The sequence below is a fragment of the Salvelinus namaycush genome, chromosome 41 (assembly GCF_016432855.1).
Source record: "Salvelinus namaycush isolate Seneca chromosome 41, SaNama_1.0, whole genome shotgun sequence".
Lineage (NCBI taxonomy): Eukaryota > Metazoa > Chordata > Actinopteri > Salmoniformes > Salmonidae > Salvelinus > Salvelinus namaycush.
The window spans coordinates 3,988,480-4,004,925 of NC_052347.1; the positions used below are offsets into that span (position 1 = coordinate 3,988,480).

At 44.0% G+C, this 16,446-nt stretch overlaps 1 protein-coding gene across 2 annotated transcripts in view; it reads left to right on the forward strand.

Moving 5' to 3' along the window:
* The window catches only part of LOC120034403 (insulin-like growth factor 2 mRNA-binding protein 1), a 58,860-nt gene extending 42,788 nt beyond the window's left edge, over positions 1 to 16,072 (forward strand). Inside the window, exons 3-15 of one of the 2 annotated variants that reach the window (XM_038980940.1) lie at positions 2,492 to 2,540; positions 3,694 to 3,745; positions 4,587 to 4,650; positions 6,890 to 7,177; positions 7,514 to 7,648; positions 7,843 to 7,965; positions 8,387 to 8,522; positions 8,741 to 8,857; positions 9,081 to 9,197; positions 9,588 to 9,662; positions 9,990 to 10,121; positions 10,585 to 10,698; positions 10,872 to 16,072. In XM_038980940.1, the coding sequence (XP_038836868.1) occupies positions 2,492 to 2,540; positions 3,694 to 3,745; positions 4,587 to 4,650; positions 6,890 to 7,177; positions 7,514 to 7,648; positions 7,843 to 7,965; positions 8,387 to 8,522; positions 8,741 to 8,857; positions 9,081 to 9,197; positions 9,588 to 9,662; positions 9,990 to 10,121; positions 10,585 to 10,698; positions 10,872 to 11,063 (1,594 nt within the window). In that variant the 3' untranslated portion in view covers positions 11,064 to 16,072. The remainder of the gene's footprint in view (positions 1 to 2,491; positions 2,541 to 3,693; positions 3,746 to 4,586; positions 4,651 to 6,889; positions 7,178 to 7,513; positions 7,649 to 7,842; positions 7,966 to 8,386; positions 8,523 to 8,740; positions 8,858 to 9,080; positions 9,198 to 9,587; positions 9,663 to 9,989; positions 10,122 to 10,584; positions 10,699 to 10,871) is intronic. The other variant, XM_038980941.1, reaches the window with a different exon arrangement.
* Positions 16,073 to 16,446: the final 374 nt, after the last annotated feature.

The window sequence follows — 16,446 nt, forward strand, 5'->3', positions numbered from 1 at the left end:
CCTGATCTCCTCCACTTTGCCTTCTCTGTGGCCAAATCTTTGAATAAATCTGTAAGTACTACTTTGGTACTGTGTGGTTCAATATACAAGTTATTCAGCTTGTTTGTTTATTCTTGTATTTTGGGGAACCTTGATGTTGTTGTTATGGAGATTGTCCTCCCCTGCTGCAGTTCTTTCTCTCTCGCTCCTATTTGCGCTCTGTCACACTGTCCCTTTCTCGCATGAGTTCCCCTGCAGTCAACTCTCTCTCGCTTAATGCCAACCTCACACGCTCTCTCCCTCTACTATACTCCCTCATAGTTTTTCTCTTTCTTTCTCTTTCTCTCTCTTTCTCGCTCTGTGCCCATGTGTTGGGAACGTTCCAGGGCAGCTGGCAGAGTACTAAATCTGTCGTCAGTGTCCGGTTTCAATATACCCATTCTTTCTCCCTACACACCCCTCAGACCATCCAGCCCACACAAACACTCTCTCTCTCTCTCTCTCTCTGAGTCCAGGCCAGCAACAGGCAGCGGGATATGCAAGCTGGCAGATGCTGATGAGCTGAGACACACACACACACACACACTTTCAGCGTCGCTGATGTGTACTGAACCAGGATGTTAAGACCTGAAACACAAGACTGCCAACCGTGTGTGTGTGTGTGTGTGTGTGTGTGTGTGTGTGTGTGTGTGTGTGTGTGTGTGTGTGTGTGTGTGTGTGTGTGTGTGTGTGTGTGTGTGTGTGTGTGTGTGTGTGTGTGTGTGTGTGTGTGTGTCGCTGATGTGTACTGAACCAGGATGTTAAGACCTGAAACACAAGACTGCCAACCGTGTGTGTGTGTGTGTGTGTGTGTGTGTGTGTGTGTGTGTGTGTGTGTGTGTGTGTGTGTGTGTGTGTGTGTGTGTGTGTCTGTCTGTCTGTCTGTCTGTCTGTCTGTCTGTCTGTCTGTCTGTCTGTCTGTCTGTCTGTCTGTCTGTCTGTCTGTCTGTCTGTCTGTCTGTCTGTCTGTCTGTCTGTCTGTCTGTCTGTCTGTCTGTCTGTCTGTCTGTCTGTCTGTCTGTCTGTCTGTCTGTCTGTCTGTCTCTGACAGCTTGTCATAACTTTCAATGGTGCATTGGCGGTCAGTACAATGGAGCTCATCGTTTTTTTTTTATGGTCACAGACTTCTCAGTTGAGAGGCTCAAAGTATTGGAGTTGTACTTGTGAACTAGTATAAAACATATGGAGTAGTGACACCGATGCTCTTTCCTCTCACAGTCGCTGCAGGCAAACTGTGAGATATACTGGTATTTTACGATGCTTAACCGCGAACCAGAGAACCCAATCATGCTTCTGATTCAATGAAATAAAGAATGAGGTTTGACCCAAAAATATTTGGTCAATTTCCATGTAGGTTTACAATAAAAAAGTTTCAGAATTGGATGGTTAATTAAGTGATAATGCCCGAGAAGCTGGTGTTTGGAGGATATATTGGCACGGGTGTTGTTATTACCAAAATATCCTCCAAACACCGGCTTCGAGGGCATTATCACTTTTATACAAAGGGTTACCAACATATTCAAATAATGATTTACATATTTTCCTTAAAAACATTATTTTGATGAATTTAGTCATACTATTTCATACTTCCACAAGATATAGTCCCGACACAAATCTGGGGTTGTTACTCAAGCTGGCTAGTCGGCTGGTGGTTCGGTTGCCAGAGACGCAACCCAGCCATTCGTTCTAAATGTTCCATTGCCATACTGGCTGGCAACGTTCTTATCCCGTGCTTGCTAGCTAGCCAACTACCGCTAACTTACAGTCACGTTAAAAAGTGCGGTCAGAATAACAGCAAAGTAACTGCATCTGCATTTGTTTAAGCTGTTTTCTAGTGACAGTTGTTTGGATACATCCATAACAATGTGCTAATGAGGCACGATTTCGCCTGGCATAAAAAAAACGTGTTCACTCGTCAGGACACTGTTGTTCAGAGGAGCTAGACAACAACACAGCTAACACAATCACTTCAGACTGAAAATACTGCAAACCAGCTGCACTTCGTTTGACCTTATTTCAATTGACAGTTGTTTATATCCATCAAAATGATGCCAGCTGATTCATGATTTCGACTGGCTGAGAAACGCTGCCTGCTCGTCTGTCTTGTCCGCTGTTGAAAACTAAATGTTAGTCTAAAAGAAATGAGATAATGTCTAGATGCTTTTTATAGTGGAGATCAAGTTTATAAATTGCCTGGCTGGGTTGATGAGACAGTGGATTGCGCAGTCAGATGGAACAGAGTAAACAGGCATTTTAACGTCATAGATTTAGCCGGTTGTAATTTGTGGAATAGACACCGGCTGGGATGCGGTTTTAACCAATCAGCATTCAGGATTAGACCCACAACACCAGGCAATAGTTTGACCAAATCCATTTGACTGCATGAAGTATGTAAATGTTTTACGTCCATGTTTGAGTTGAATATTTTCAAATAGTATTTCTCTCTCTCTCTCTTTCTCTTACTCTCTCTTAGGACCAGGAAGCTCCAGATCAGAAACATTCCTCCGCACCTGCAGTGGGAGGTGAGTGCCCCTGGTTTGACCAGAACATAGTTTCACCATATCAAAATGTATCAATGGGTCCGTTAGTGTCTCTCAATCAGTTAGTGTTACTTTTATATGGAAAAGCATAGGTTAGTCCCTGCTACAACATAGGTAAGTAATCAGGAACAATCTGTTCAGAACAGGATGTTCTGTGTAGCCATCTGAGATGTGAGTGAGTTAGGGGGGTAAAAGGCATTTAGATTGACTATGGCTGCGGACATGATTGTTCATATGTGTATTTGTGTTCATATGTGTATTTGTGTCTTTATTGTGGGGCGGCTTTATTTTGGGGGCGGCAGGTAGCCTAGTGGTTAGAGCATTGGGCCAGTAACCAAAAGGCTGCTAGATCGAATCCCCGAGCTGACAAGGTAAAAATCTGTTGTTCTGCCCCTGAACAAGTCAGTTAACCCACTGTTCCTAGGCCGTCATTGTAAATAAGAATTTGTTCTTAACTGACTTGCCTAGTTAAATAACGGTTTAAAAATAAATTGTGTGTGTGGGTGTTGAGCGGCTACCGCTGACAGCTGGACGAAGATGGGCCACATGTCTCTGCTAAGGCGGGGCTCTTTCGCTTTCTCTCTCGCTCTCCACTCCATCCTGCCAGTGCTTGCGTGCAACGCAGTATGTCCTTCCCTAGCTGGCCACACAAGGGTAACGTTTCTCCATCCATGTTATAGCCCTGAACACGAGCCAGAAAGAGTAAAAACAAATAGGCAGAATAAGAAACCATGTTGAAGACACAATTCTAACTCATTACATCAGAGCAGTCAAACCTAGCTTCTGGATGGCCAGATATGCCATTCATCCAAGCGACATACAGTGCATAAATTATACGTATGGGTGGTCCCGGGAATCAAATCCACTATCCGGGCATTGCAAGCACCATGCTCTACCAACTGAGCTACACAGGACATCAGTGTCTGATTTAGACCAGGGAAGCGTATCTCTCCAGTCAGTAGCACTCATCAATTAAGTGGGAGGTTGAAATGATGTGGACACTTTGGCCCTTGAGGACCGGAACTGTTTTACACTGATGTAGGAAGTGAGACAAATACGAGAACATTGGAGAAACTCAATTTAGGTGGAAATGTTGAAACACAACTATAATGAAATTGTGTACTCCCCTCCCTAGGTGCTGGATGGTCTGCTGGCCCAATATGGAACCGTTGAGAACTGCGAACAAGGTAAGATACTGAAGTTACCTCTGGGGAAAATCAAGTTATTCTGTTCTATTCATAGCCAGTCAGACTTCGCTCTGAACATCTGATCTACAAATCCAATGATAAGGCTTCCTTTACACACTCACTGGGCAAGATTATAATGAGATTCGCAGTATTTTTTGCACTTTGCACAATGCTTTTGCACTACAAAAATGTCACTCACTGTTTTCTATCCCTGAGACCTGACCGGATCTGCTTTCCCTATCCATCTGAGCTACAAAACAAAAGCATATTCATAAATCCTCTCAAAATAGGAGTGCTGATCTAGGATCAGGTCCTACCTGTCCAGGTAATCTTAATCATTAAGAGGCAAAATGGATTTTAGGTCAGCACTCCTACTCTGAGGCGCTTTATGAATAAGGGGTGTGATCAGAGTTCTGAGAGTCCTTCTGTAGTCGAAGCACCTCCCTTTGTGAATACAGCTCATTAAGAAATAGCTTGAGTATTCCAGTCGACAGGAAACCCCGCAAGAGTGAAGTCTTTATGTCAGTGGTAAATCGCTGCTTCTCAGTCCTTCTCTGTCAGCGAATCAAATTTGATCAATGGGATATCCCATGCTCCGTCATAGGTCAATCAATATCATTAACTCTCAGTGCTCAACTGTTCAGGAAATGGGTCTGACAAGGAGGTGGGTTTATAGCCTCTGACTTATGCAACCTCCCCTCCTCTCTCCTCTCCTCTCCTCTCCTCTCCTCTCCTCTCCTCTCCTCTCCTCTCCTCTCCTCTCCTCTCCTCTCCTCTCACTCTCCTCTCCTCTCCTCTCACTCTCCTCTCACTCTCCTCTCACTCTGGCTCCTTTTCTTAGTGAACACAGACAGTGAGACTGCAGTGGTCAACGTCACATATGGAACTCGGGAACATGCCAGACAGTAAGTCTCCCATAGTGCATGATCTTTTCTATATCTCTACTTCCAAATGTACCCACTCCATATCCTTTCAGACTCTCTAATGTACTTATCCTCTAGCTCAGTTGTGCACCAGGGCCTCCCACTCCTCTTTCTATTCTGGTTAGGGCCAGTTTGCACTGTTCTGTGAAGGGAGTAGTACACAGCGTTGTACGAGATCTTCAGTTTCTTGGCAATTTCTCACATGGGATAGCCTTCATTTTTTCAGAACAAGAATAGACTGACGCGTTTTGGAAGAAAGTTCATTGTTTCTGGTCATTTTGAGCCTGTAATCGAACCAACAAATGCTGATGCTCCAGATACTCAACTAGTCTAAAGAAGGCCAGTTTTATTGCTTCTTTAATCAGAACAACAGTTTTCAGCTGTGCTAACATAATTGCAAAAGGGGTTTCTAATGATCAATTAGCCTTTTAAAATGATGCACTTGGATTAGCTAACACAACGCGCCATTGGAAAACAGGAGTGATGGTTGCTGATAATGGGCCTATGTAGATACTCCATAAAAAATCTGCCGTTTCCAGCTACAATAGTCATTTACAACATTAACAATGTCTCCACTGTATTTCTGATCAATTTGATGTTATTTTATTGGACAAAAAAATGGGCTTTTCTGTCAAAAACAAGGACATTTGTAAGTGACCCCAAACTTTGAACGGTAGTTAGTGTATGTCCTAATTTTTCTCAATATTTGAACACTCTATAATACTTGTTAAGAGATCCTAGCTGTTTGAATCTTTGTCAAACTCCATATGTTGATGCATGATACACAACATGACCAAAAGTATGTGGACACCTGCTCATCAAAAAATCTCATTCCAAAATCATGGGCATTAATATGGAGTTAGTCCCCTCTTTGCTTCTATAACAGCCTCCGCTCTTCTGGGAAGGCTTTCCACTAGATGTTGGAATATTGCTTGGTGGACTTGGTTCCATTCAGCCACAAAAAGCATTAGTGAGGTCGGGCACTGATGTTTGGCGATTATACCTGGCTTGCAGTCGGTGTTCCAATTCATCCCAAAGGTGTTCGATGGGGCTGAGGTCAAGGCTCTGTGCAGGCCAGTCAAGTTCTTACACACCGATCTCGACAAACCATCTCTGTATGGACCTCACTTTATGCACGGGGGCATTGTCATGCTGAAACCGGAAAGGGCCTTCCCCAAACTGTTGCCACAAAGTTGGAAGCACAGAATCTTCTAGAACGCAATTGAATGCTGTAGCTTTAAGATTTCCCTTCACTGGAACTAAGGGGCCTAGCCGGAACCATGAAAATAATCCCCAGATGTTCCTCCTCCACCAAACTTTACAGTTGGCACTATGCATTGGAGCAGGTAGTGTTCTCCTGGCATCCGCCAAACACATGGCACTTATCATAAGAGTAGGGGTGTTAACCCCGGTGTCCTGGCTGAATTCCCAATCTGGCTCTCATACTATGATGGTCACCTAATCATCCCCAGCTTACAATTGGCTCATTCATCCCCCCTCCTCTCCCCTGTAACTATTCCCCAGGTCGTTGCTGTAAATGAATACGTATTCTCAGTCAACTTACCTGGTAAAATAAAAAAAATACAGAATTACAGTTGACCAGGGCAGCTCTAGCGGGGCAGAAATTTGAAGAACTGACTTGTTGGAAACGTGGCATCCTATGACGGTACCACGTTAAAAGTCACTGAGCTCTTCAGTAAGGCCATTCTACAGGAAATGTTTGTCTATGGCGATTGCATGGCTGTATGCTTGATTCTATACACCTGTTAGCAACGGGTGTGTCTGAAATCCACTCATTTGAAGGGGTGTCCACATACTTTTGTATATATAGTGTATATATCACTCGCTTGACCTCTAGTGGTATGATAGTAGGACTGCAGTTGGGGATCGCGCTGCCCTGCAACATGAAAAATTATCAAAGATATTAAAGATGAACTACACACATGCAGCCGATGAATTTGGCCATAGTAGAAGGTTTCACTTAAGAAAAGCATTGTTTTTGAGACATTTGGCTTTTAAGGTCCAGGTTCAAATTTTTGGGGGGAGTAAAAACAGATCATCATTATAGAAAGCTATTCAGGAAACCTCATGGGTGAAAGACACAAACCATGGGAATTCTTTCTTTCTCTTTCGTCATCCTTATAAATGACCATTTCTAGTTTTGCTGATATTGTCGATGTATAATTAAACGTGAAATCTAACATCTACCTGTTTCTCCCAGGGCAATCCAGAAGCTGAACGGCTACGAGTTTGAGAACAATTCCTTGCGTGTCTCCTACATCCCAGATGAGACGTCTGATGTCGACTCCCAACACGGCCCAGACAATAGTCGTCGCCCCAGTTACGGGCCCCGCGGCCCCCGTGGCGGTTCCCCGGGCTCAGGCATGCCCTCAAAACACCAGCACGCTGACATCCCCCTCAGACTCCTGGTGCCCACCCAATACGTGGGGGCCATCATCGGCAAGGAGGGTGCCACCATCCGCAACATCACCAAACAAACCCAGAGCAAGTAAGTACCAATATTAGTTGACCAATATAGTAGTAACAGATGAGTACCAGTGAACCAGATCAAGTGAGTACAAGTCAGGCCATACCGGTGACTTGTTGCTAGAATAGACAGAGCAAAGCCATTACTGATATGAAGCTTTTACATCCCATCTTTGTTAAGGCTTTGAAAGTGATTATGAAAATGTACTGGGAGCGTTGCACAATCCAAAGGGCTTTCGATTGAATTCAAACAAACCAAAAGTGGTGGAAATTGCTGTCTTCACCCTGCCCACCTGCTTGTGAACACAATACTGTATGGCCAAACGGACTTTCCTGCGTTTTCTGTCCCTGCTGCTAGAATCGACGTCCATCGCAAAGAGAATGCCGGCGCAGCCGAGAAGCCAATCAGCATCCACTCCACCCCTGAGGGCTGCTCCTCTGCCTGCCGTTTGATCCTGGACATCATGGAACAGGAGGCTAAGGACACCAAGACGTGAGTGCAGTGTCCATGAAGCAGCTGTCAAACCTGCACAGTGTGAAAACGTTAAAGTGACCCTCCGGCTATTTCGTAACTTTTCCCATTAAAAAAAACGGTATCTCCAATTGTGCTAGGGGTGGACGTTTATGCATGCAGTTAAGAAACGGTACATTTGATTTTCTTCTGTGTTTAATCTCCTTATCCTCAAGTGCTGAAGAAGTACCCCTGAAGATCCTGGCTCACAATAACTTTGTAGGCCGACTGATCGGCAAGGAGGGGCGCAACCTGAAGAAAGTGGAGCAGGACACCGACACCAAGATCACAATCTCCCCGTTAGTCACACACATCTAAAAACATACACACACACACACAAACACATCAACACACATCATGAAACACACGGGTCCCTGGGTATGTTTATGTAGAGCTGCCATGGTCAATTAGGAAAGATCATGCACCATGCGATGGAAACATATGACTATATCCAATGACTGATTAAATGTACTGAGTTGTTTCTTCATTATTGTAGTTTCCAATGATCAACTATGGTTGATTAACAACGTTTCTTGTTATTTTTCTCCCTCTGCTCCTCTCCCCATCACCTTTCTGCTTCTTCTTTCATCTTATTTCTCATTCTACCTGCTCTTCCTGTTTCTTATCTTTCTCCTTTTCCACCTGACCTCTCCCTCTTTCCTACTCTCCTCTTTCACCTCTCCCACCCTGTCTCTTCCTTCCCTCCGCTCCTGTCTGAAGACTCCAGGACCTGACTGTGTACAACCCAGAGAGGACCATCACAGTGAAGGGACCCATCGAGGCCTGTTGTCTGGCCGAGACAGAGATCATGAAGAAAGTGCGCGAGGCCTATGACAATGACATGGCCGCCATGAATGTGAGTCAATGCTCAATAAAGCTACTGGCCTCCAATTCTCTTCAAAATACAATGGTCTCTCACATAGATCTTTCCCCTGCCCCTGGCACTTTAGGTTTCCACCTGTATTTGTTGACTTTCGTAGGGAGAAACACACATGCAGTCATTGTCACATGCACTCAAACTATCGTGCACTCTCAGATCAGTTCCTTTGGCACTTATCTGCTTCTTGTCTCCAGCAACAGACTCATCTGATTCCCGGACTGAACCTTGGAGCGCTTGGACTTTTCCCCCATTCCGGTTCCATGCCCCCTCCCCCATCAGGCAACTCTGCATCCCCCTACGGCTCTTTTGGGGTAAGTGCACAGGCTTCTATCTAAGCTAGTAGATTCCAGTCCTTGAGCTTTAGTTGAGTTAGCTGTGTTTGCGAACGCTGATGCTAGCTTTCACAAACATGTCCTCTGTCTGTCTCAGGGTTGGGTTGTGGTGTGGTAATAACCTCTAGATCAGCGGGTCAGATATTGGTTGGGCTGTGGTCATGCAGTGATAGAGTTGTAACTGTTTCATGTCACCCTACAGGCCCCTGAGCAGGAGACAGTCCATGTGTACATCCCGGCCCAGGCGGTAGGAGCTATTATTGGCAAGAAGGGACAGCATATAAAACAGCTGAGCCGCTTCGCTGGAGCCTCAATCAAGGCGAGAGATTTACTAGTACACACAGACATTCACTCACACAAGGAAATTGGTAAATGAGGAAAGATAATGCACCAAGCTGATGTAAATAGTGCATTTCATCACCGCTCTGAAACTGATTAGAAAAAAACAATGACTTTTTGAGACACCTATACTTGTACATATCATGTCTCTGTGAAGGACGTCACACTGCTTGCTTAGTGAGTACCACTTCCTTCTGATTCGGCCCATACCTGCCTCAAACTAGGGACGTCTGCTTCGCTAGCACACGTGACCGCCCTCCTTAAGCGTCTTGCCGGTCGGCGCCATGTGAAGTTAGTTTCGCACATCCCCATGTGCCAAAGACGTCTATCTATGTGGTTTAAGTTGACCTTCATATCTTTTCCCCTCCAGATTGCCCCAGCTGAGGCTCCTGACTCCAAGATGCGAATGGTCATTGTAACTGGTCCACCTGAGGCCCAGTTCAAGGTACAGTAAAATGGGAGCATGATCAGACAATCTCTTTTTCAGCCCCTGTTTGTCATTGTGTTCATATCAGTGTCCAGAACTGGGAGCCCTCTTCTTGGTGTTTGCATCTTTCTTTGTGTGTGTTCTCTGCTTGCCTGTCCTGCCTTCTCTTCCTCCATCCATTTCCTCTTCTCCAACCTGTATTATCCTACTTTTAGCCTTACACTCTTCCTCTCCTTCGTACTCTCTTTTTTTCCCTCCAAATCCCTGTTGAAGTCACATGTCAAGCCATAGGTGTAGTTACTTTTCGATGTCAAACTGAAATTTGACTCTTTGTTGCCCCCTCAGGCTCAGGGCAGGATTTATGGCAAACTGAAGGAGGAGAACTTCTTTGGGCCGAAGGAGGAAGTGAAGCTGGAGACGCACATCAAGGTAGCCGCTGCCGCTGCCGGCCGAGTCATCGGAAAAGGCGGAAAGACGGTGAGTGTAGAGGGTCTTCTCTGGGTCCTTTTCAGGTTGCATCCCGTTCTCTTTTTGGCATAGCTTGTACCCTTTATTACAATCAATTCTGTTCCTATATTTCCTTGTGGCTATCCTCTCCTGAGCTAGAATAACTGAGCATAGGACCACTACTCAATATAAACGGTCATGTTAGTGTAACGGATGTGAAATGGCTAGCTAGTTAGCGGTGGTGCGAGCTAGCAGCCTTTCAGTCGATTACGTCACTTGCTCTGAAACCTAGAAGTAGTGGTTCCCCTTGCTCTGCAAGGGCCGCGGCTTTTGTGGAGCGATGGGTAACGACGCTTCGTGGGTGACTGTTGTTGATGTGTGCAGAGGGTCCCTGGTTCGTGCCCGTGTCGGGGCGAGGGGACGGTTTAAAGTTAAACTGTTACATTAGTTTTAAATAAGTGCAAATCGCTAACAAAACATTCTTATTCCTCAGGTGAATGAGCTACAGAACCTCACTGCAGCTGAGGTGGTGGTCCCTCGCGAACAGACCCCAGACGAGAATGACCAGGTTATTGTCAAGATCATCGGCCACTTCTACGCAAGCCAGGTGAGGATCTCCTAGTCCTCACTCTCTTTCATAAGCTGCCTATAGAAGTTGGATATAGAACCTACCGAGATTTGAAGAGGCCCCAACCTCTCCTCATCATTTCCATCAACAGTTTCTCCAGTACTCTTCCGTCTCCTCACTTGCTCACTCATATGTTGTTGTCTCTCTTGCAGTTGGCCCAAAGGAAGATCAGGGACATTCTTACACAGGTCAGGCAGCAGCAGAAGGGAGGCATGGGGGAGCGCCAGGGGGAGCGGCAGGGGGAGCGCCAGGGGGAGCGCCAGGGGCCACACCCCGGCCCGGTCTTGTCTGAGATGGGGCCCTCCCAGGGACTGGCACAGGAGCCCCGGCCTCAGAGAAAGTGACGGGGCAGAGGGACCTTACCGGACGGACAGACAGAAAAACGGACGGAGGATAGATGAGCAGACGGATAAAAGAGAGCGACACACGGACCCAGCGATAGACAGGGAGAGATGCGAGTCAAACTGAGTCAGAGAGAGGAAACGCCCGAGAGATGACAAAGTTTAGAGAGGAAAAAAAGAGAGGAAAAGTAAACTTAGAGAAAACAGAGACCAGATGCCAGGCCAGAGCGACTGACTAGGAATGGTGAGTTGTTTGGAGGATGTGGCAGGTAGAGGCCTCCTTTTGTGTTTCAGAGAGGGTCTCTCTCACACCAATGGTGGGCATTTGGTTCTCCTCATATGGAGAGTGACTACTCTCCCTGATCACACTTGGATGGGCCAGCCTACTTGATACTAAACCCACACTGAGCTCTTAACCATCTCCAGCCAGTCCTATATTTTAAGGGTGTTTTTTTTTTTAAAGATAAAGATATATGTATAGAAATGTTTATTCAGAGGTATTATTAATAGAATGCAGTGATCGGGAGCCGGGAGAGGGGGCCGGGAAGCCATTGCAGTGGGGGCGGGGTCATGGATTAGGTGACCCTTCGTCAGCCAATGAAAGTTCAGCAGAGGGGCCGCAGTTGTTAACACTGCTCTTTGACTCCTTCGTAGAAAACTACGAAGAAAAAAATAAAATATGAGGTTGTAAATAGAATCTTCATGAAATGTAATGAAATGCTGCCCTCGATCGCCTTGCTTTTTGGGGTCGCCTCGAGACTCAGGTCTGCCTCGTTTCCGAGGCACTGTTTGTTCCTGAGGTCCCGATAGGCGTCTGGTGGTCAGAGCAGTGAGAGATCAATAAGTGCGTGGAGGCCGCGGCTAGTCCTGCAGTTCTATTGCAGAGGCTTAGCTCCGAGACGCGGACGAGAACGACCGTTAACTCGCTAGCCATGCTCGCTGGCGAGCGGCCCACGCCTAAACGGCATATTTTATATATATTATATATATATGATATGTGAGTTAACCCGGTCCCTCGGGAGAATGAATTGAGGGCAAGGAGAAATACTGTGGACAGTTGAACCAGATATGTAGCAGTCCTGCAATGACTGACAGACAAGAGGTCTTATTTGATTTTGCTCATTGCCTTTTTCATGCTCAGACCCAATTTAGACCAAAACCGGTTCTTTGGAATCCCCTGTGTGTTCTGGATTTTGTTTTATTGGATCTACGAAAACGTCAAAAACGAAATCCATTGGTTAATTTGATACCAAGCAGGATTGAACCCATACTTACTGTGGTCACAAACGAGTTAGGAGACCAGATGGAATCAAAAACAGTACACACAGCGGTCTTTGAGGACCACGACTGCATGGGTCAGGTGAGTTGATCCACAGTCCTTTCCTCTAGATGGAAAGGTAATAACAGTTAGTGGGGAATGGCTTCTCGCTCTCTCTCCCCTCCGCTGAAGGCCTGCTGGTGACGCTTCCAGACCCAACTTAATGAAGGAGGGGTAGAAGCATGGGGCGCTCTCACCGTTACTAGAAAAGATTAGATAAAATGAAATAAAAAATAAAAACCTACCTCAGGGTATTGTTACCTCAGTATTCCTAACTTCTTTTTTTTGCTTGCTGGTGTTTTTTATATAAAGCTGATAGTCCTGAATATTTTTTATTTTTTTAAGGAAAGATAAATACTTTTTTTAGGTTTTGTCTTGTTGCTTTGGTTATTTTTTTCTGTTTTTTTGTGTGACTTTTATTTTGAAAATCAGAATGACCCAGAGGTAATGCCCCAGAAGAAAAAGTGAAATCAGCCAACAATGGCCAGGTGATAGAGGACCATGTCATGTGTTGTCATGCCTGCTTTGGGGGCAGCCTCTGGCTCTTCTGAAGTATGATTGGAGCATTTGGTCTTTAAAATCAGAGTATTGGCCAATGGGGAATGGCGCTGTTAGTCAAGAGGGTCTCTGGGCACATTTTGGTCCATACCACACCATGGGTGTGGGTTATGATCAGGTCCCGGTAATTATGTTTTTGACATGGTCAAAAGGTTATTTATGATTATATATGTTTGTCATACAAGCTATAATTTGTTATACTGCTGAACTAGAATATTGACAGCATGACAGGACAGGTTTTTGAGGCAGAATTCCCATGATATGACTATGACCACTGTGTATCCGAGGCCCTCTTGTCTGTTTCATGATGACATCAGCTTAATGCGCAGAATGTTTACTTACATGTTGCAGTCCATCTATAGTGCTGTGCCAGAGAAATGTTGATGTAAGACTGAAGGGCGTTCAATCTGTCCCCTTGCTCTGAAAACACTGAATGTGAATATTTATTAGCTCTGTGCACTGACCAATAAGCCTCAGCCCTCCCCATTTCTCATGATCTTGATCTGTGAGTGTGATCGTGTGTGGGTTTGGGTGTGTTAGTGTTTTTTGTTTGTTTATTGGTTTTAAGTGTTAGATTTTTTTTGTGGGGGAAGTGGTGGGGTGTAAAAAAAGCAGAAAAAAGTAGAAAGAGAACCTATGGACTCGGTTTGTCTTTCAACAGACAGAGGGGTGTTCAAAAACCTTTTAAAAATGGGAGCAAAAAACAAGGAAGTTGAAAAAAATGCATAAAATAAATAGATTCAACCTGTTCATAAGATGTAAAAGGAAACCGATCACCAGACTTTTGTATTTTTTGAAATAACTATGGGGGGAAAATTATGAAGAAATGATGGAAAAGTCGAAGAGTAAAACGTGCCAGGTCACTGATTGACACTGCCAGATAGCATCATTTTCACAGCCTGAGCTACTCATTTAACACATCCAGTAGACTGGCCAGCGGCTTTGAAACATACTTTCTTACCATCGACAGGTGAAAGTCTATTCTACTGTTTATGCTTCCATTTTTTTTTTCAAGAGACGGGCAACTTCTTGTTTTGCCATGGCAAGAGCTGACTTGACATGTTTAGAGGTCTCCTTGGCAACGAGCATATGACTCCATCATCATGTGGGGTACAAATGCTCCTTCAGAAGTTTCAGTCTCTTTCCGACCCATAGAGCTCTGTTCACAAACACCAAGACACTATTTTGGATTATTCAGACTGCAGCCATTTTTTTGTATTTTTTTTGTATACAGCAAGCTTTATTTGGACATGACATCTGGTTAAATACTGTTACACTAATTGAATAATGTAAACAACTAAATATTGAAATGACAGAGAACCTCCAGGGCTTTTTAAAACTTGCTGCAATTTAGTAACGGAGGCGTAGAAGAGTAACAGGAAATGGGCCAATATTTAGTGGAAAGCAGGGGGGGACTATTATCTACTATGTCAGAGACTGACAGACAAATAGCGTACCCTTGTTTGACGTACAAGAATTGCCTATTTATGTTTGGTCACTGGAAATGCAACTGTATACCATAGTCCAGTCAAAGTAGACTTAACATCACACACGTAACCTCCTCCCCTCTAGTCTTCTTTCACTATCTCACCACCCTGGTTTAAGATCCTTCTTCTCACACTCTCTTATACTACCAAGATTTTATTTGTACTTTTCTGTACTTCACAGGACTAGGAGGACCTTTTTAAAAAATAATTTCATTTTGGGGAGTTGAGGGGAACTACAGAGTCCTCCACCCTCTCTTACGCTGGCCTCGATTGTGTTCGTTTTCTCACTTCTGTTCAGATGTTTCTAGTTTTATTACATATACTTTTTTCAATTTGTTTCCGTTGCTTTAGTTTGGAAAAATTGTTGATTACCTTTTTTTTTCTGATCATGTTTTTTAATGCACAGATCTCTTAAAACAGCTACTAAATAAATACAAAATACTAACATGTAACGCATTACATGATGTAAGTAATAACTGTGCCAAACACAAGTTTTTGTACTAAAAAAGAGAAAGAATTAAGAATTTGGTTTTTATCTGTAATGGATGACACCTGGTCTGTTCACTGAGTGGCTTAGTCTTCAACCCTCACACTTTGAAGCACTATAACATGAAATCCATGCTCGTTGTCTGTGGCAAAGCGAATGGCTCACTATTGTGTCCACAAACAAAATTCCTCTGTCTGAACTGAAGTCCTTTTTTTATGCAATTTGAGTGATATGTTGACAAGCTATATTCATGGTCAACATTTGGCATGTGGACTGTTGATTATCCACTTACAAAACAAACCCAACAACAATATGACAAAACTATTTTGAAACTTCCCATCAAAGCTTGTAGCTTCGCATATTGATGACAGATTCAATGACGGCTATGATTATTGAAACAAAGATGCACACCACAATGGTTTTTTCCTCGTTGGTAGACTCTGGTCTTCACTTAAACGAAACATCATAGATGGGTGCTACAAAGATGAAACAAACCTCACACATAACTCGGTACGCTACCTCAAGACTTATCCATAAGATTGTTTTTTATCAACCAGACAAGAGCAAACAGTGCATGTTACAGTATTTTCTTTCATTCACTTTAATTTATTTGTTTATTTTCATTTTACCTCTCCGGCTTAGAGTTGGGACTGTAAAAATAAAAATAAATACAGAGGGTGAAGTGGGTTACAGGAGCAGGGAGGGAGAGGACTATGTGTGGGGAGTGACTGGGTCTATTATGGGCATCCTCTAGTAGGCCTGGGACATGTTGGTTTGAGTGATAAGGGGGCACTGAGGATTGGAACAAAGTGAATACATGGGAAACTAAACCCTTTGTGGCTCTTCTGGTGGAGCAGGGTTGTTTGGTCTCTCTTGAATGAGAACCCGAGGGCCCTGAAATTGCTTCTATCCCTCAGTAGATACACCACACTCTGTGCCTGTTCCACATTTCTCCGTGACCCCTTCGGATAACCAGCTCCCCCATAGGCCCTCACCTTGGGGTCCTGAGACCCAGTGTCCCACCCTCCTCCTCCCACAGTCCTCCTCCAGCTCTGCCCCTCTTCCACCATCTCTCCCTTTGTCTTCACTTCCTGAATCAAGGGGCACGATACCTGTAACCCTGTAAAAAAAAAAAATGATCTACCTCTTCGGAAAAAATAGGTAAAAGGTCAAATTAAAAAAGGAAACAAAAAGTTTAACATTTGAAAATGCTCAAATAAAAAGTAAGTAAATGAATAAATAACTGGGTAGCAGCATCTCCATATACTGCAGTTTATAGTCTATTAAATACATTTTTTAACTTTAACCTCTTCCAAAGATGATTTTGTTTTCTCTGTTAGAAGTTGTTTTGAAAGGATTATGAAATGAAAATTTCAAGGGGAGAGATAAACTTAAGTATTTTTTTTCTCAAAAAACAAGATAAACAAGATTTAATTATCCAATTGCATTTTTCTTCTTCATTACACTTAGGTTTTTAGCCTCAAAATTCTTCATCTTTTTTTGTTTGATTTATTTTCTGATTGCTTTTTCAAATGA